The 20,635-nt window shown below is 41.4% G+C and overlaps 1 protein-coding gene across 4 annotated transcripts in view; it reads left to right on the plus strand.

Moving 5' to 3' along the window:
• The window catches only part of LOC122817233 (collagen alpha-1(XIV) chain-like), a 950,064-nt gene that overhangs the window by 409,888 nt on the left and 519,541 nt on the right, over positions 1–20,635 (plus strand). For all 4 annotated transcript variants that reach the window (XM_044090454.1, XM_044090451.1, XM_044090453.1 and 1 more), the window contains exons 14-15: positions 10,350–10,479; positions 20,439–20,578. In XM_044090454.1, coding sequence (XP_043946389.1) covers positions 10,350–10,479; positions 20,439–20,578 — 270 coding nt within the window. The remainder of the gene's footprint in view (positions 1–10,349; positions 10,480–20,438; positions 20,579–20,635) is intronic.

The following is a 20,635-nucleotide window of genomic DNA, read 5'->3' on the forward strand; positions in this document are numbered from 1 at the left end:
ACTTTGAGGGTGAGCAGATGATGAAGAGCTTGAGGGGGAGATGTTAAAGAAGAAAAGCAGGTGGTGAGGAATTGTGGATTGAGGGGACAGGATATGGAATAAAATCATCATAGAGGAAAGGTTGGGAGGTTGGAAGAGAGGAGAGAAAGCCAAGATTATTTGGACATGTGCTGAGGAGGAGGGATGGGAGGATGCAGAGGAAAAGATGCTAAGGATGAAGCTGCTTAGTGGCTGGAAAAAGGAGGCCTAAGATAAAGTAAGGTTTATGGATGTGGTGAAAGGAAAGAGAAGGTGGGTGGTGTGACAAGAGCAAGAGAGGAAGGACAGGGGAAGAAAGAAACAGTTGATCTGCTGTGGCGTACCTAATAATGGAGCAGCGAAAAAGAAGAAGAAGAAGAAGAATTGCTATGATGGCTTAATGGTTGACTACTGTGACTATAGTGTACAGGGTCCTGAGTTTGAGGCTTGCATAGGCAGTTTATTAGGGTGTTGGGATGGTGGCCTAATGGTTAAGGTGTTTGCCTTACAAAACACAAGGTGCAGGGTTTGAGTCTCACAAGGGATAATTGGCTAGGCTTACAATGGCTTGCAAGGGCAGTTAGCCTAGTACTAACCTATGAACCTAAAACACATCCAAACCATGGACTGAATGAAAGAGAAACATGTTCCAACAGTTCAAACCAACAAGGTACTAAAAGACATTTTAGAGACATTTTAAACTTTAAAATTGATTTTAGTGCACAAAAGCAAGTTACTACTAACAATGATACTTATGCCACTATGCTTTCGAAACTTGATAATTTATTGCACAAATATAAAGCCTGGGAAACTGACAATGCTTATGTTAAACACTGCCTGCATTTAAAAAATGTTCCTAAATGTTTAAGAGTATGCAAGTATCCTAATAATGTAAAAGAAGGTTCTCAGTTTCACCAGGACCTCATTATGGCTTTTGATAGATGTGGGGTAGATATAATGAGAGACATTGTCAAAAACAATGAGCTAGAAATGGAAATTTTTTTAATCAGATTGGGAGTGTTAACAACAGTATTGTTAGTGATTTACTGTTTAGTATAGACACTGAAAAGGCAAAGTATTTTGATGTTTCAATGGTACTGAGTTAAAATGCAAGAAAATACAGGATAGAAAACTTATGAAAATTGAGAGAGACTCTAATGAATATGCTAGCATGACACATTACCCTAAACCAAAACCCTTTAGGGTCAACAGTAACTTACATGGGGGTGAAAACAATAGAAGATGGGCATATACAGAGAATATTAATCAGGATGGCCAAGAAAATTTAAACTTACAGGATCCCTCAGAATTTCCACCTCCGAGGAGGTCCAAAAGGTTGAGACAGAAGGGTCCTGTGAACTACAGGTATGGGAGCCAAGTACAGAAAAGTTGGGGACCACAGGAACGAACATATTGGAGATAGATTCTCAAGATGAAATTACACAAGATGGTTGCTTATTTAGCTACAATGGTTTTAACATATCTAACTTCATCAGCACTGTCATCACCAAAGGGAATTTTAATTTATTTTCAAAAGGATTCACTTTTATACCCAGGGTAAAAAACAATTTGGTGACTTTATTAGTTGATTTTAAATTATTTATTAGACAAAAAAAATCTAGAATTATTTTTTAATGGACAGGAGAAAAGGAATATTCACGATAGACTTGTGAAGAAAAGCACTTTCAACCCCCCACCCCCCACTGCACCCCCAGCTTAGACATTTTGAACTGGTAGTGGAAAAAGAATTAAGGAAATGTTGAAATATAATAGAGTGACCCCAAATGTAACCACTGAGGAAAAGAATATTCTAAATGATTTTAAGGAAAACAAAAACCTTAGAACCATGAAACCAGACATGGGTGGAGGGGTTGTTTTAATGGATCGTATCAGCTATGAAAGCAAAATGTTTGACTGGCTCAATGATGAAGAGACATACGCTAGAGTTTCCTTGAATGAAGTCAACATTGCCTATAAAAAGATTTCCATGTGTCTAAATGATCTAGTGATAGAGGGGCTCATAGACATTGAGACTTATAACTTTTTAAATGTCGACAAGCCCAGAGTACCCTCTATATTTGGCATACCTAAGGTCCACAAAAGTATTACTGACCCACCGCTTAGGCCTATTGTCTCTGCGGAAGGATCAGTAACTGCACCTTTGGCAAAATATATAGATTATAATCTAAAAAACACAGTTTTCAAAAATGAGAATATTCTCAAGGATTCATGGGATTTTTTAAGACGCATAAGCAATGAACAACAATCCAACACAAGTACTTTCATTACACTTGATGTAGTGGATTTGTTCACGTGTATTCCACATGATGTGGGGCTTGCTTGGTTTGAGGAATTCATAGCCGATTGTGGGGATATTCCCTTTGGTGTATTTCGCACTTGTCTAATTTTAATGGACCTAGTTCTTAAGAATAATTTTATTTTCTTTCAGGGAGAATACTATAAACAATTGAAGGGCGTGGCAATGGGGACACACTGTGCCCCTACCTACGCCAATATTATTCTCCTGTAGTGGGAAAACAAATATGTGCTCACCTCTGAATTTAAGCAATATTGGAACTTGTATGGGCGCTTTTTAGATGACATCTGTATTTTTTGGACTGGTACTGATCATCATTTTTTTGAATTCCTTGAATACATTTCTAAGACTACTAAGTTTCTAAAATTTATATATCAGCTTATTAATAGTGAGTTAAATTACCTTGATGTTAACATTCAAAGGGTGGACAATGGTTTCAAATCTAAAATACATAGAAAGCAGACATTCTCAAATTCTTATCTTCACTATGCAAGTACCCACTCCCCACACCAAAATAGAGGGGTAATAAAAGGTCAACTGGTCCGGGCTAGCAGAATGACATCTGATGACCAGGATTTTAAAAGAGAATGTGATTTTATAGTAGAAATGTTCAAAACCAGGGGGTACCCTCCAACACTTTTGAATGATGTATTAACAGAAGCCATGGATGGTAGAGAGTCTAGGTTTGCGCCTATTTTGGGCAAAAATCACCCCTCTGATTATGCAAGGCTAGGTACGAAGATAGAAGGGGTGTCTTACCAATCTGCTTTGACTATCACATATGATGGTGAAACAAATTTGGTCAAACAAGTTATAGACAAGGAGTGGAAAAAATTTGCAACCTTATCAGATTTAAATTGTATATTTGACAAGCCACTTAAATGTGTGTACAAAAAAGGATGAAATATCAAAAATATTTTGGAAGGAGGTTCCCATTGTAACAATTTCGGATCTCTCATTAGTAATAAAAAATTTACACACAAATGTGGAAGTTGTACCCAATGTAAGTACATACGGGCTGGGGACATGTTATATTTAAAATGTAGAAACAAGTATATAACTACTAGAGGGTAGGCAAATTATGATACCACAGGTGTGGTATATATTGTTTTGTGTGGGGCATGTGACTCTATGTGGGTAAGACAGAAAGGAGGTTAAAACAAAGAATGTATGAACACCTTTATGATTTAAGGAAGAAAAATTATAATAATGCCTTGTAAAAACATCTACAGGCATGTCCAAAAGCAGAGAATCAATTGTTCGTGATAGAAGTGGTCCCTATAGACCCCAGGGGTGGGCCATGGGAGACCAGACTTGAATACAGGGAACTATATTGGCAGTTAGTCCTAGATGCTTGCAACAATTCAGGACTTAATGCTATGGTGTCTTTAAAACCTGTACTCAAGCTCAGGTCTGCAAAACTGTGATATTTTTACATTTTTTTATGTATATCCATGTTATTTTATCCTGGTTTATTTATTTAATGAATTCTTGATTTTATATAATTTTCATGTGTTTTATTATTTGTCCACCAGATGGTGCTAGACTAGTAAGACTGTCACATGCAGTTTAGAATCCACTCTTTCTGTATCTTGGTAACTAATTGAATCACTGATTTCATTGGTCTATTCAAACAGGAAAAGTTATTTAACTAGGTAACTATGATGTTTTTGCCCAATCTGATGAAGTTCTATGAGATGAAAACGTAAGGGGAAGTGTTTTTATCAGTGTTAAAGTTATTTGTGGATGTGTGTGTTCCTTTTGCTGTGTTTGAACATTAAATTACTTGTGAGTTGGAACTGCTGGTCTCCGGTGCCTAATTTTGGATTACTAGTTACGTTTTGGGCACTTTCACCAGATCTTTGCTGTTTAATAGTTTCCTGTGATAGTCTGCCAGGCTTCTGGTTACATAGATAAACGTCCCTTGACTGCCTCTAGAGCAGAGCAGTCGGGCCTCCTTTCAGGAGCGCTGATAGGGGCGTCCGCGAAAGGAATCACAGTTGCCCTGGTTCTGCGGGCCCCCTCTGCCTCTAGGGTGGCGTCTACCATTGTTACCTCCCCCTCTGCCCCTGGGGAAGGATTCACCCCGTGCATCCTGGAAAACTCTCTGGGATCTTCTGAACCACATTTTCACACTCTTCTGACCTTTAGGATAAGGTCTTGAAGGTATGGAAAAATGTACTCCAATGGCAGAGAGAGAGTTTTTCCTTCCTGCTTGCATCGGGTGAGAGTGTGTTTTACTTTGGGTCCAAAGAGTGAGGAATCATCAAAAGGGACATTAGTAAAAGTAGACTTAAAAGGCTCCGCAAAATTGCACAAACGCATCCAGGAGTGTCTCCTAAGGGAAACTCCGGAACCCGCTGCCCTGCTCGTTCCATCAGCTGCATAGGAGATCAGCCTCATGGAGGAGTTGACAAAGGAATTTAAGGTAGATAGCTGGGAGGAGACCTTCTCATTCACCCCTGAAGCCAATGTACCTTCTAGAGTATCTCCTAGTTCTTTCAGGAGATCTCTTTGTAGCCTTGTGAAATGAGTGAGGTAGTTCAGCGATCGAAGAGTAAAGGTCGCTGATGAAAAGACATGGTTCCCGTATCTGTCCATCATTCGAGAGTCTTTGTTCGGAGGATGGACAGATGAGGATGTCTCTGAAAGTTCCTTTTTGGTGGCTGCTGCCACCACCATAGCATCTACAGGTACCCCTTTAGTGAGGAAATCCTTTCCGGAAGGAGCTGATAAGAATTTGTTTGGCCTCTGAGGGACTGGTTCCATTGTGTCAGGTGACTCCCACGCCTTTCGACTGACCAAGTCCATTAGGAGACACCCAGGAGACTGAAGGTTGAGATCCAAAAGCCTTCAGCTACACTGACTCCTCAACAGAAGGGGTGGTGGCTTGCCAGCCGCTTCTCTGCTTCAGGATCTCTATAATATCTGCGAATGAGATATCATCAGAGGACAACTGTGGGAGCCCTTCTGACTCCTCGAGGTCAGTGTCTGAAGTTACGGACTCATCTGGAGAGTCTACGTGCTTCCTCTTGCAAGTTCTCTTCCAAGGGGGCTCCTCAGAAGTGTATTCTAGGGTGGCCTTGGAAGAGAGGAGTTCACCCAGTGGGGGATCTTGAGACTCTGGATATCTGCTGTCCTGTGGAATGGGTGGTGACAAGACAGTAGTCAGTGCCTTAGGGGGACGAGTGCTGGTATCCTTATGTGGAGCTGTAGGAGCAGACAGCACACTCCTCATCAGCTCAAAGGTGGATCCCACTGGCTCCAAAGACTCCCTCAGATCTGAGGAGACAGAGGAAGCCACTAGACCCAGTGAGATTGGCCCCGAGGCCAATGTAAGAGCCGAGCTAACCTAGACCAATGCTCCAAGAGGTAGGCTCGGCACCGAAGAAGATTGGGGATGAGAATCCCCCTTGGGGCTGACCAGGGAACCCCAGCTCCTAGACCCTCCGGATAGTACTGAGATTGTCGGAGCAGAGGTCGGCTCTGTGATCACTGAAGGGCTTCTCGGAATTGACGGATACACAGTAAGTGGTACCAAGTACTCTGGCTCTGAAGGTGCAGCTTGGCTCGGAGAAGGAATAACCCTGGGTACAATTGGTATAGTAGGCTCCGGGACCAAATGGGTCAGAGCCAAAAGTAATTTGGTTAGTGCCGGAGACTTCAAGAGTCTGTGCACCACTCGTTCCACTTCATCGTCAGATAAGCTCCTGGTGGACCTGGAGGATAGGGACGGAGAATGAGACCTGTGCAAAATGGGAGATCTCAGTGTAGGGGAAACTGGTGAAATCTCCATGGACCAGCTCTGAGAAGAGGTATTTTGCAGCTCCGAAGACTTTGGAGCTGAAGAACCAGGCTTGTCAATCAAAATTACCTCTGACATCTCCGAGGACTATGGAACAGAGGAGGTAGTAGCCTTAGAAATTTTAAGTAACTTGACTGGAGGCTCCGAATGAGCCGATACAACAGCTGATTGTCTCTTTTGACGTTTTTCCTTTTTTGATGAAGGAGAAGAAGAACTGTGGATAGCTTCCTCAAAAGTTGGCTTTAAGAGCCCCTTAAGGATCAATTTGTTTCTCCTTTCTTGTAAAACCCTGGCACTGAAGGAATGACAGAATGTACAATCCTCTTGTAAATGAATAGCTCCAAGGCAGTAAACACATATGAGATGACCGTCGGTGATAGACATCTTTTGTGAACACTTCTGGCATTTTTTGAAGCCGAAGGCTTATGTTCCCTCTCCATTGGGTCTTTGGACATGATTATGACAAAAGATCACAATATAGCAACAAAAAGTTCTAATTACTAAAACTACTAATGTATAGCTAACTACAGAAAAACATTGAGGAGACAGATGAACAAGGGAAGATAATAAGGTCTCTAACTAAAATGGCCCTAAATCCCAGAAACAACACACCAACTACAAGCCCTCTAACTAAAACAGGCAAAGAGCTCTCTAACTTAAATGAGCTACTATTAAACTATCCGACAAGACACAACAACAACAACCACTACAAGGGATACAGCAGGGCCTACAAAAATGATGGTCAAAGGCAGCACCAAAGAGGGAATATAGCTATAAAATCTAAATATACTAGTTCAAAGGCTAACTATGTAACCACAAATGCAAGAAAAAACATCTACTATAATATAGAAAGAGATTAAAGGTTTAATAAAGGTAATAAGTAGAACTTTTTTCACAACTTAGCCACTGCCATGTAGAGCGCATCCAACCTCGTAAAGCGGCCAACGAGATCTGGGGAGTTACACCCCTGCGTTATGGGATACCTACTTGCCACAAGCCAAGTTTAAGTCTTTCAGCTGTGTATTTGGCCGAGTCAGAGCTGAGGATCGGCTCAGAACCCATCATTGTAAGAATGAAGGTGAGATAGGACAACATAACATTAATTGTTTTACTCAACTACTAAAGAAAACTTAGAGCGTATTTAGAAAATATGACATATTTTTTTACCTAACATTTGACATTTTTCAGGGTTTTTTTTCACAGGATACAACTGCCCAAAGAAAGGTAAAGAAATAGAGGGGGTGACCCTAGCTGACATCCGTGCCTTACTAGTTGAAAACTATGGCTCTAGAGACCAGTGTTCAATCTAACTTCTGGTGACTGTCTGGGTTTGTCTGAGTAATCCGCCCAAACTTGTAGTTTTGCTGGCTACACTAATATGTCCACATACAGTATAATGTCCTTTTAGCCTCTGTAGTGGCAGAAAACTGTTCACGGCCCTACTCACTTAACAAAAAGAAACATTTACCCAAGTATGTTGCACATCAGGCATGCCTGTTATATAATTTATTGCTGTGTTACTTTTTGAAATGACACTTCCTTAGGCATGGTAGTGAGAGGGCCAAGAGCAGGAAATGGGCATATGAAAATTGATACTCTGAGGCAGGTGGTAAGCAGCAGCTGAGGAAAGTGTCACTGCAGCTGGAAACCTCGGTCACAAGTGGACAAAGGAAGACATGCATAACAACAGAACAGGTAACTGATGAGCCATCAATATTTCATTCAATCCATCCATCTATGCATCCATGCAACAGTCAGTGAATTATCCATCAGAAACCACAACGATAAGTAAAGTTCCATTCATAACACAGCCTCCCCAGCACGCTCCCCTCCCATCCATAACACAGTCCCCCCCAGCATGCTCCCCTCCCATCCATAACACATACCCCCCAGCACGCTCCCCTCCCATCCATAACACAGACCCCCCAGCATGCTCCCCTCCCATCCATAACACAGACCCCCCAGCCCCTCAGCACGCTCCCGTCCCATCCATAACACAGATCCCCCCAGCATGCTCCCCTCCCATCCATAACACAGACCCCACCAGCATTCTCCCCTCCCATCCATAACACAGACCCCCCTAGCATGCTCCCCTCCCATCCATAACTCAGACCCCCCAGCATGCTCCCCTCCCATCCATAAGACAGACCCCAGCACGCTCCCTCCCATCCATAACACAGACACCCCAGCACGCTCCTCCCATCCATAACACAGACCCCCAGCATTCTCCTCTCCCATCCAAACACAGACCCCCCAGCAAGCTCCCCTCCCATCCATAACACAGACCCCCCAGCATGCTCCCCTCCCATCCATAACACAGACCCCCTCCACCCACCACCTCACCAGCCCTAGGCCCCCAAAACTTGTGACACTTATGGCTGGAAGATACAGCAACCACTGGGCAAGTGTGGGAAGTTAATCTAGAGCACAGCCCGAGTGACTTCTGGTCCCATGATGGTGGTGACTACAGCGGCAGCGACACAGAGAGAGAATGATGTCCTCTGTGATACTGATGATGTGCACAAGTCCTCCAATCATCCTGGTAATGTAACTGTCCAGCTAGCACTTGATGCTGATTCTGCTTCAGTACTGGTCCAGTAATGCCCAAGGTCTGGCTCTCCCTTTCCATCCCTTGCCTGTGTGTCTGACTCAGGTGCTCCGGAGCTGCATGCGGCACATTGTGGCTTCGGAGTTCGACTGTTGGCAAAAGCTCAATGGACATATGGGGAGACCAGACAGTGAATCACTTAGTCTGTATGGGGACAGGCAGCTCTGGAGAGAACAGAAGTTCCACTTCTACCAAGTGTGGCGACCACATACATTCTTTTTTTTTACTTATATTTTTACTTAAAAACTAAAAAAGGTGGGAAGTCAGCAATGCAGGCAACATCTACATCCAGTGGGAAGCAATCATTATGCAACAGACAGTACTGCAGCACCCTGCACAGCTTAGTGCATCGAGGAGTGTGACAAAACTACAGAGAGACAGAGCCACAAGACCAATTTCAATAAAAAGCATAATAATAATAATATAATAATAACAACAATAATAATAATAATAATAATATAATAATAATAACAATAATAATAATAATAATAACAATAATAACAATAATAACAACAATAATAATAATATAACAATAATAATAATAATAATAATAATATAATAATAACAATAATAATAATAATAATATAATAATAATAATAACAATAATAATACTAATAATACTAATAATATAATAATAATAATATAATAATAATAATAATAATAATAACAATAATAATAATAGTAGTAATATAATAATAATAATATAATAATAATAATAATAATAATAATACTAATAATATAATAATAATAATAATAATATAATAATAATAATATAATAATAATAATAATAATAATAATAACAACAATAACAATAATAATAATAATATAATAATAATAATAATAATATAATAATAATAATAATAATAACACTAATAATAATAATAATATAATAATAATAATAATAATATAATAATAATATAATAATAACAATAACAATAATAATAATAATACTCCATAGCAGCAACTGACAAAAGGCTGAGTTTTTGTGTATCTTCTAATCTGTAAGAAATCTGGAGAATTCTGCTTTTTAGATTTCCTTATAACCACCACAACCCTTTTGCCTGTGGCAGGTACTACACTGGGTTATGTAGGTATATTTGAAAAATGTGTACCCAGTAAAAATACTTTCTCTGGATTACTCTGTCTAAGTTTATGCTCACTTTCATACTACAGAAATGCACATTTGGTATCATAGTATGCAGAATAGTACACTAACGGCAAAACAAATACTAAAAAGTATACTATGTGTTAGGTGCCATTGTGATATTCTAAATATACACCTGCTGGCATTACTGGGTATATCATAAATCAACTTACACCTGCTGGAATTAATGAGAATATCATAAATCATTCCAGATGTTGATGAGTTTGTTTCCATCAGAACATATAAATCACATTTTGCAATTGTAAACCAGTTTTATCTAATTAGCACATCATTATATGTGGTCATGTGACAATTTTGATGCATTGTATTTTGCTTGAATATGCCAAATACCTTAATGGTACATGAGATGTAGCAGCTAATTATCAAGTCTCACAAAGAGAACCAGTTTGCAATCAGTGCTGTAATTGTTCTGTTTATTTTTTCCTTATGTGTTTAGATAATCGTGGCTGCAGAACATACAGATATTGAAATTGATGGACTCTCTTCCAACACGGAATATGCCATGACTATTTATGCGCTGTATGGAGAGGAAGCCAGTGATCCTGTAGCTGTCCAGACAACTACATGTAAGTAACGCAGAGTTACTTAACATGAAATGGCTAGAAATCTCATATTTAATATGCTTCCATGTGGAATATAGAATAAAATGACAGGTAAGCTGGGTGACTCAGGACATGAGCCCACCTACTGAAGTAGTAATAAGTAGAATTATCCATGAGTAGACCTAGGAGACCAATGTTTCAGACCAGCAAAATGTATAGGGATGATACCGTAAGATTCAGTGACATCAGAGGAGACCAGCAAAATGTATTGGGATGATACCGTAAGATTCGGTGACATCAGAGGAGACCAGCAAAATGTATGGGGATGATACCGTAAGATTCAGTGACATCAGAGGAGACCAGAAAAATGTATTGGGATGATACTGTAAGATTCAGTGACATCAGAGGAGACCAGCAAAATGTATAGGGATGATACTGTAAGATTCAGTGACATCAGAGGAGACCAGCAAAATGTATTGGGATGATACCGTAAGATTCAGTGGCATCAGGGGAGACCGGCAAAATGTATTGGGATGATACTGTTAGATTCAGTGTCATCAGAGGAGACCAGCAAAATGTATAGAGATGATACCGTAAGATTCAGTGACATCAGGGGAGACCAGCAAAATGTATAAGGATGATACCGTAAGATTCAGTGACATCAGCACGTAGGATCCATACTGTACAGTAATCTGTCAGCACCTTTGTGACCCATAAAGTACCAGACAAGGACAGTGTGCAGGTACTCACTGTCTAGGTAGGACTTAGCAAAAGTAGCATGTTGAATCCTTAAAGGGTGCAAGAAACAGACATGAAGGTGTTAAAAACTACAAGAAAAGATGTACAATGGTGGGTGCAAAGACAGCAATGCTTAATTATATTCTGTACAGGAAGAAAAATGTATAGGACTATTAAGAAAAAAAGGAGTTGGCAGAGTGTGTGTAGAGTGCATGGCAGTATTCACAACATACAGTCAGTGCATGGCATTGTCCTGGAAATACAGTTAGTGTATGTCAGTGTCCAGGATATACAGTCAGTGGATGGCAGTGTCCCGGATATACAGTCAGTGTATGGCAGTGTCCAGATACAGTCAGTGCATGGCAGTGTCCAGAATATACAGTCAGTGTATGGCAGTGTCCATGATATACAGTCAGTGGATGACAGTGTCCAGAATATACAGTCAGTGTATGGCAGTGACCAGGATATACAGTCAGTGTATGGCACTGTCCAGGATATACAGCCAGTGCATGGCAGTGTCCAGAATATACAGTCAGTGCATGGCAGTGTCCAGAATATGCACTCAGTGTATGGCAGTGTCCAGAATATGCAGCCAGTACATGGCAGCGTCCATGATATACAGTCGGTGCATGGCAGTGTCCAGGATATGGAGTCAGTGCATGGCAGTGTCCAGAGTATACAGTCAGTGTATGGCAGTGTCCAGAATATGCAGCCAGTGCATGGCAGTGTCCATGATATACAGTCAGTGCATGGCAGTGTCCATGATATATAGTCAGTGTATGGCAGTGTCCAGGATATACAGCCAATGCATGGCAGTGTCCATGATATACAGTCAGTGCATGGCAGTGTCCAGAATATACAGTCAGTGTATGGCACTGTCCAGGATATACAGTCAGTGCACGGCAGTGTCCAGATTATACAGTCAGTGCATGGCAGTGTCCATGATATACAGTCAGTATATGGCACTGTCCAGGATATACCGTCAGTGCACGGCAGTGTCCAGAATATACAGTCAGTGTATGGCAGTATCCAGGATATACAGTCAGTGTATGGCAGTGTCCAGAATATACAGTCAGTGTATGGCAGTATCCAGAATATACAGTCAGTGTATGGCAGTGTCCAGAATATACAGTCAGTGTATGGCAGTATCCAGAATATACAGTCAGTGTATGGCAGTATCCAGGATATACAGTTAGTGTATTGCAGTGTCCAGAATATGCAGCCAGTGCATGGCAGTGTCTAGGATTTACAGTCAGTGCAAGGCAGTGTGCAGGATTTACAGTCAGTGCATGGCAGTTACCAGAATAAAAGGGAGTACGCAGCCATATGCTGGATATACAAGGAGTACAAGACAGAATGCAAAATACACAAGAAGTGCATAAGAAGCAGCAAATAATGCAGATGGAGTAGCACAGTGTGACCTAATGCTGATTATCTTTGCATCTTGACTAAACAGATGCAGTGTTTCATTACAGACCTGTACCAGGTTCACAGTCATTATATGCATTGCTAAAAGAAAACGTGACATAGGGATTGAAAGTACTGGAGCAAAATGTTTCAGGAAGTGTAAAGAAAGACCGTCGTTGGTACCGTAAAACTAGAGTACAATGAGTTATCGCCATTGTCACTGTTGATGCCTCAACCTGTGTGACAGATACAGTGATTTAATATGGCATGCCTTCAGGGAATGAAAGAATCACTGACTGCTCATAAAAAGTCCTGATTCTTGCTAAGGAGAAGCATTATCTGTTTGATTTATAAAACAAAAAACAAAAAAAAACGTGCTTTGATGTTAGGAGTAAATAAGTTTCATCAAAATCTTTTGATTTAGAAAATCAAGTTGCTTACTGACTATGGACCTTTATTAAAGTTGCTTGGTGAGCAAAAGAGACAGTAAACAACGGCAGCAGACATTTATATAAGGTCTACAATACTATCAGTCCTTGACAAATGGAAAATAAAGGTCCCGAGAGTCATGGCAATCCTGAATGGCTGTGAAAAAGTCCATTGCATTAAATTTTAGATAAAGTAATAGAATCACTGAGTCTACTGCTACTGCTCTGATTTGTGATCACTGAGGTCGGAATTGTGGTTTGGGAGGTCATATGACCACCAAGCTTGATGACTGTTTAATTGCACAGCTCTGCTCCTGGGAGGTTAATTTAAAGTAGAGTTAGAATACAGATCTCCTCAAATCAATAATCAAATGTAAGCTTAGGGCCTGGAAGAGGACAGCAGCATAACCGGGTGGTCCTTTGAAATGTAAATTAAAAAGAAGGCATGAAATAAAAGCTGGGCCAGTTCTTGACTCATGGAGAGATTGAAAGATGAAATGGCTCTCTGTTACTGCAGGTAGGATAAGCTATAACTAATAGTATTAGAATCAAGTCCAGCCTTACGCATAGGTGAACTAAGCAACCACCTAGGGCTCCATGCCTGTGGAGGTGCTTTTTCCCTATTCATTTTTTTAGAGCAATGTTTCATTGCTGCAAAAATAAGTAAATAAATTTTACTTGTAATTTGAAATAAAATGCACCTGCAAAACATTGTGCTCTTCGGGGGAAGGGCTCTAACTGACTTGCTATTTACAGGCGTGTCATTACTTTTGTTTAAATATTGAGATGCCATGTGAGTGCAGTGCAGACCTCTCAGCATTCAGTGTATATAGGAGAAAAGCTTCCTCAAGAAGTTGTAAATGGATAAAATCAGCGATATGTTCAATTCTGATTGGCTAGAAAGAACAGGGGTGATGCGGTACTGGTAACATACCTGTTATTTGAACATTTACAATAATGCTGGTGGTGATCAACCAGATTTACTTTGACAATTTTTCTGGTTTTGCAATTTCTGTGGGCAGCTGGGATGAAGGGAATGGAGCAGTGAGTTAAGTGTTACAACTGTTTTTTCAGTGCTGGCAGTGATTAACCAGATCATATTGTGGTCAGTTTTTCTAGCTTTTTAATTTGTGTGCACAACTGTGCTGAGGGGAATGGCATGGTAAGAAGTGTTATTACTATTTTTACAATAATGTTGGCAGTGATACACCAGATAGTTTGGGCAATATTTTTCTGGCTTTGTGATTTGTGTGGGCAGTTAGGATGAAAGGATGATGTGACGAGATGAGCCATTGCTATTTTTACAATGTTGCTGGCAGTCATCAACTTGATAATTTAGGCAAGATTTTTCTGGCTCAGTGATTTGTGTGGAACAATTTGGATTGGAATACTTTAATGTGTTACAATTTGTTTGTATGGACTATGGAGGTGAAATAATATTACATAGCCATTCATCTTCATAGGATCAGAGCATCATAGGAGATTACTGGACCCTGAGGTCATTTTAAGCCTAGCCTTATCAACCCAATTTAATACCGTAGAGATACTACACAATACCAAGATTGCATTTAATGATGACTGTCCATGTCCAGGAGGGTTGTGGGCAGTATCCCTGGTAAGAATTTACTGTGCCTCATCCACTCATCCAGGTTCCTCTTGAACAGTGTCATAGAGGTTCTCTGCTTCACATGAATTGGTAGCCTGTTCCAAACACGTGACAGTTGCTGGGAGATAAAGCTATCCATCCAGCATGTCCTATTTAAGTTGCAGGCCATATTTAAGTCTCTGGAATGGGAAGCCCAAGACCCATTTAATTTATTGATATGCAGTAGGTTTATTAGGTTTGGGTCTTGGGTTGCTCTGTACGCCAGGCATAAGTCTCCCCTAAGAAGTCTATATGATACGGAGTTTAGTGACAGGGATTTTAGTCGGTCCATGTAAGGTACATGCTGGAGCCCCTTGATTTTCTTTGTTAGAAACCTCTGAGATCTCTCTAATTGCCGTAGGTGCTTAGTATGGTACATACCAAATGGGATGTTATACTCTGTTATGGGCCGGATAAGTCCTGAGTATGGGGGGGGGGGTTATAACTTCTTTTTCTCTTGAGGCAATGCCTTTACTAATCAAGTGAGCTATGTGAAAAGCTTTCCTTACAATGGTAGGCACTTGGTGGTTGAAGTTAAGGTCGCTGTAAACCTGTGGTCCCAGGTCCCTTACAACTTAATGGGTACTTAGGGTATTGCTACTGATTTGATAGTGTGAAAGGACATTATTTTGTGTCGAAGGGAATGATGATACATTTCTTTGCATTCAGTTTGAGACCATGACTAATACACCAGTCAATGGTCAGTGTGAGACCATCCTGGAATATACTGGCATCATTTGGGTATTCAGTGACTGTACCTAGTTTGCAGTTGTCTGCAAACTTGGTCAGTCATAACCCTTTAGTTTTGACCTAAACTTCTGAGAAGTATATACCAAACAGTAGGGGGCCCAGCACTGAACTCTGTCACACTCCATTGGTAACAGGTCTGCTGGTTGATGTGGAGTCACCCACTTTGATAGTGTGTGTCTGGTTTGTGATCCAACTGGCAACCCATCTTACTACGAAGGGGTTTACATTCAGTTTTCTAAGTTTATTGGTAATGCCTGAAAGGGACTGTGTCAAAAGCTTTTGCCAAGTCGAGGGATGCTGTATGCACAGATTTGCCCCCATCAATGGCTTGGTCATGCTTTCAGAGAACTCCACCAGATTTAACAGGCAGGATCTGCTCTTCATGAAGCTAAATTGGGTAGGATCCAGGGTTTTCAGGTCACCTATGTCTTTATTTATGATAGTGGTTCCTAAACTTTTTTGATTCTCTGCTCCCTTGCTGAATCCAGGTTTTCCCAAGCCCCCCCCCCTGCGGCACACGTAAAGTGCATATTTTAGGGGTTCCGAAAGTATGCGCTGTAGTGCCCTGGAGAACCACGGCTTCCTCACAGGGGCGCCGAGAACTAATAAGCTTCGCTACAAAATAAACCACAAATAGTTTGCGGTTTATTTTGCAGTTAAGCTTATTAGTTTGCGGCGAGTGTGAGTGAATGCAGGAATGAATGAAGAAGTGGCTGTGTGTGTGTATGTGTGAGATCAGGAGAGTGAGAGATGTGTGAGTGAATGCAGGAATGAATGAAGAAGTGGTTGTGTGTGTGTGTGTGTGTGTGTGTGTGTGTGTGTGTGTGTGTGTGTGTGTGTGTGTGTGTGATATTGGGAGAGTGAGAACGATGTCTGAGTGTCTGAGTGAATGCAGGTATGAATGAGGAAGTGGCTGTGTCTGTGTGTGTGAGATCGGGAGAGTGAGAGCGATGTGTGAGTGAATGCAGGAATGAATGAAGAAGTGGCTCTGTGTGTGTGTGTGTGTGTGTGTGTGTGTGTGTGTGTGTGTGTGTGTGTGTGTGTGTGTGTGTGTGAGATCGGGAGAGTGAGAGTGATGTCTGAGTGAATGCAGGTATGAATGAGGAAGTGGCTGTGTGTGTTTGTGTTTTGGGAGAGAGTAAATAAGTATGATGTTTATATATGTCTGGCAGGAAATATATTACATTTTATTTGCTTTTTTTTCAGTTTTGGCCCAGTCTAACATTAGAAGGAATCACAGAAGGTGGGTGCTTTTTGGGGATAGGGGTCAGGAGCCATGCTGTGTATAAATATAACAGTAGCAACTTGAGGTATAATGGTGGGCATTTGTCCCTTAATTTTAATCCCAATTTAATAACAGAGCGGGATACACAGAAAGTGGCTACCTATTTTGAGGAGGGGCTAGGGGAGCAGGTACCTAGATATGATATACGTATTCTCTCAAGCATTCGTCTGTTAGCCCACAGGGTGCTGACAGAAATTGGGCTACTGTTGGCTGAAGGAGAAGAAGAGGGGGATGGCATGCCTGAAGGCAGGAAGAGAGGAGAAAGGTTAGGAGTGTGGTAGTGAGGGTAGGAACTTTGAATGTTGGCAGTATGACTGGTATAGGGAAAGAGCTAGCTGATATGATGGACAGAAGGAAGGTTGATAAATTGTGTGTGCAAGAGACCAGATGGAAGGGGAGTAAGGCTAGGTGTATTGGAGTCGGGTGAAATTGTTCTATCATGGTGTGGATGGGAGGAGAAATGGGGTAGGGGTTATCCTGAAGGAACAGTATGCCAAGAGTGTTTTGAAGGTGAAAAGAGTGTCAGATAGAGTGATGTTTATGAAGCTGGAAATTGCTGATGTAATAATGAATGTTGTTAGTGCATATGCTCCGCAAGCTGGGTGTGTGATAGATGAAAAAGAAAAATTTTGGAGTGAGTTGGATGAAGTGGTGATGACTGTACTCAAGGGTGAGAGAGTGGTGATTGGAGCAGATTTCAATGGGCATGTTAGTGAAGGGAACAGAGGGGATGAGGAAGTGATGGGTAGGTATGGTGTTAAGCAAAGGAATGCAGAAGGTCAGATGGTAGTGGACTTTGCTAAAAGGATGGACATGGCTGTGGTGAATACATATTTTAACAAGATGGAGGAGCATAGGGTGACATACAAGAGTGGAGGAAGATGCACACAGGTGGATTATATCCTATGCAGGAAGGCCAGTTTGAAGGAGATCGGGGACTGTAAAGTGGTGACAGGAGAAAGTGTAGTTAGGCAGCATAGAATGTTGGTCTGTAGAATGACATTGGTGATCAAGAAGAGGAGGAGTGTGAGGGCAGCACCAAGGATCAAATGGTGGAAACTGAAAAAGGGTGATTGTGAGGTGGAGTTCAGGGAAAAGTTAAGACAGGCACTGGGTGGGAGTAAAGAGTTACCGAATAGCTGGGTAACTACAGCAGAGCTAGTAAGGGAAACGGCATGAAAGGTGCTTGGTGTGACATCTTGACAGAGGAAGGAGGACAAGGAGACCTGGTGGTGGAATGTGGAAGTACAGAAGAGTATACAGAGAAAGAGGTTGGTGAAGAAGAAGTGGGATTGTCAGAGAGATGAAGAAAATAGACAGGAAAATAAGGAGATGAGTTGCATGGCAAAGAGAGAGGTGGTGAAGGCTAAGAATAAGGCATATGAAGAGTTGTATGAAAGGTTGGACACTAAAGAGGGAGAAAAGGACCTGTACATATTGGCTAGACAGAGGGACCGAGCTAGGAAAGATGTGCAGCAGATAAAGGTGATAAATGATAATGAGGGAAACATACTCACAAGCGAGGAGAGTGTGTTGAGCAGATGGAATGAGTACTTTCAGGGGTTGATGAATAAAGAGAATGAGAGGGAGAGAAGGTTGGATGATGTGCGGCTAGTGAATCATGAAGTGCAATGGATTAGCAAGGAGGAAGTAAGGATAGCTATGAAGAGGATGAAGAATGGAAAGGCTGTTGGTCCAGATGACATACCTGTGGAAGCATGGAGGTGTTTAGGAGAAATGACAGTGGAGTTTTTAACCAGAGTGTTTAATGAAATTTTGGAAAGTAAGAGGATGCCTGAGGAGTGGAGAAAAAGTGTTTTGGTACCAATTTTTAAGAATAAGGGTGATTACAGAGCTGTACTAACTACAGAGGGATAAAACTGATCAGTCACAGCATGGAGTTAAGGGAAAGAGTAGTGGAAGCTAGGTTAAGAAGGGAGGTGATGATTAGTGATCAGCAGTATGGTTTCATGCCAGGAAAGAGCATTACAGATGCAATGTTTGCTGTGAGAGTGTTGATGGAGAAGTACAGAGAAGGTCAGAAGGAGTTGCATTGTGTCTTTGTCGACTTAGAGAAAGCATATGACAGGGTGGCCAGAAAGGAGTTGTGGTATTGTATGAGGAAGTCGGGAGTGGCAGAGAAGTATGTAAGCGTGGCACAGGATATGTACGAGGGTAGTGTGACAGCGGTGAGGTCTATGGTGGGAGTGACGGATGTGTTTAAGGTGGAGGTGGGAATACATCAAGTATCAGCTTTGAGCCCTTTTTTATTTGGAATGGTGATGGACAGGTTGACAGATGAGATCAGACAGGAGTCCCCGTGGACTTTGATGTTTGCAGATGACATTGTGATCTGTAGTGAGAGTAGGGAACAGGTGGAGGAGACCCTGGAGAAGTGGAGATATGCTCTAGAGAGGAGAGGAATGAAGGTCAGCAGGATTAAGACAGAATATATGTGTGTGAATGAGAGGGAGGATAGAGGAATGGTGAGGATGCAAGGAGTAGAGGTGGTGAAGGTGGATGAGTTTAAATACTTGGGATCAACAGTTCAGAGTAATGGCGAGTGTGAAAGAGAGGTGAAGAAGAGAGTACAGGCAGGAGAAGGGTGTCAGGAGTGATTTGTGACACACTAGTACCAGTAAGAGTGAAAGGGAATGTTTACAAGAGGGTAGTGAGACCAGCTATGTTATACGGGTTGGAGGCAGTGGCATTGACAAAAAGGCAGGAGTTAGAGCTGGACGTGGCAGAGCTGAAGATGTGAAGATTTGCACTGGGTGTGACGAGGATGGACAGGATTAGGAATAAGTATATTAGAGGGTCAGCCCATTTTGTAAGGTTTGGAGACAAAGCCAGAGAGGCAAGATTAAGTTGGTTTGGACATGTGCTGAGGAGGGATGCAGAGTATATTGGGAAAAAGATGCTAAGGATGAAGCTACCTGGTAACAGGAAAAGAGGAAGGCCTAAGTTAAGGTTTATGGATGTGGTGAGAGAGGACATGCAGGCGGTTGGTGTGACACAGCAAGATGCAGAGGACAGGAAGAAATGGAAACAGTTGATCTGCTGTGGTGACCCCTAATGGGTGGAAGAAGATGAGAAGAAGAAGAAGAAGAGGTAAAATAAGAGAGGGACACTGGTATAACTAAAAATCACCTCTTCTCAGTTATGTGCTGACAAAATGTTATTCCACAGTGTTTAACTAACAGTATCGTGATATCAAAGCATATTTATCATTTAAATTGACTTTAGTGATGTGTGTGTGTGTGTGTGTGTGTGTGTGTGTGTGTGTGTGTGTGTGTGTGTGTGTGTGTGTGTGTGTGTGTGTGTGTGTGTGTGTGTGTGCAAAACAAAAACATATAATATACTTTGAATAAAAGAGGAATGAGGAAGGAAGGCGGCAGAGCCAAACAAAATGGCGTAAAAATTGAATAGTATAATCGTAATCAAGGTCAGCTTATACTTACCGAGATATTCTAATGCTAACACAGTTCAATATCGGGATAAGGATAAACCTTGATTATGTATCATCAGTATTCAAAAATACGCGCCATTTGGGTGCCCCTCTGCCCGTACAACTTTATAATATAATATACTTTGTAGTACCATAATAATGGAGTTGTTTAGACCTGTATTTCTGCAGAGAGCAGAATGTACCTTATGATACTGGCAAGTGAATCTAAAGGAATTTGAATGGCTGCTGTATGTTTAAGCTGTAACGATGTATGTTTTTTAGTGCCCCTGAACCCCCCAAGGAACCTCCATTTTACAGAGATCAGTCATAGCAGTGCCAAAGTCAACTGGGATCGAGCATCTGACAAAGTGATGGGGCACCGCATTACCTATATCACAAGCAGAGGAAGCAACAGACAGGAGGTGAGACACTTACTTTCAGTACGGATGGGTGATGAGATCTAAAACCATTAATAAGTT

Source organism: Protopterus annectens, chromosome 12.part0, assembly GCF_019279795.1.
Source record: "Protopterus annectens isolate FY-2018-M chromosome 12.part0, PAN1.0, whole genome shotgun sequence".
Taxonomy (NCBI): Eukaryota; Metazoa; Chordata; order Ceratodontiformes; family Protopteridae; genus Protopterus; species Protopterus annectens.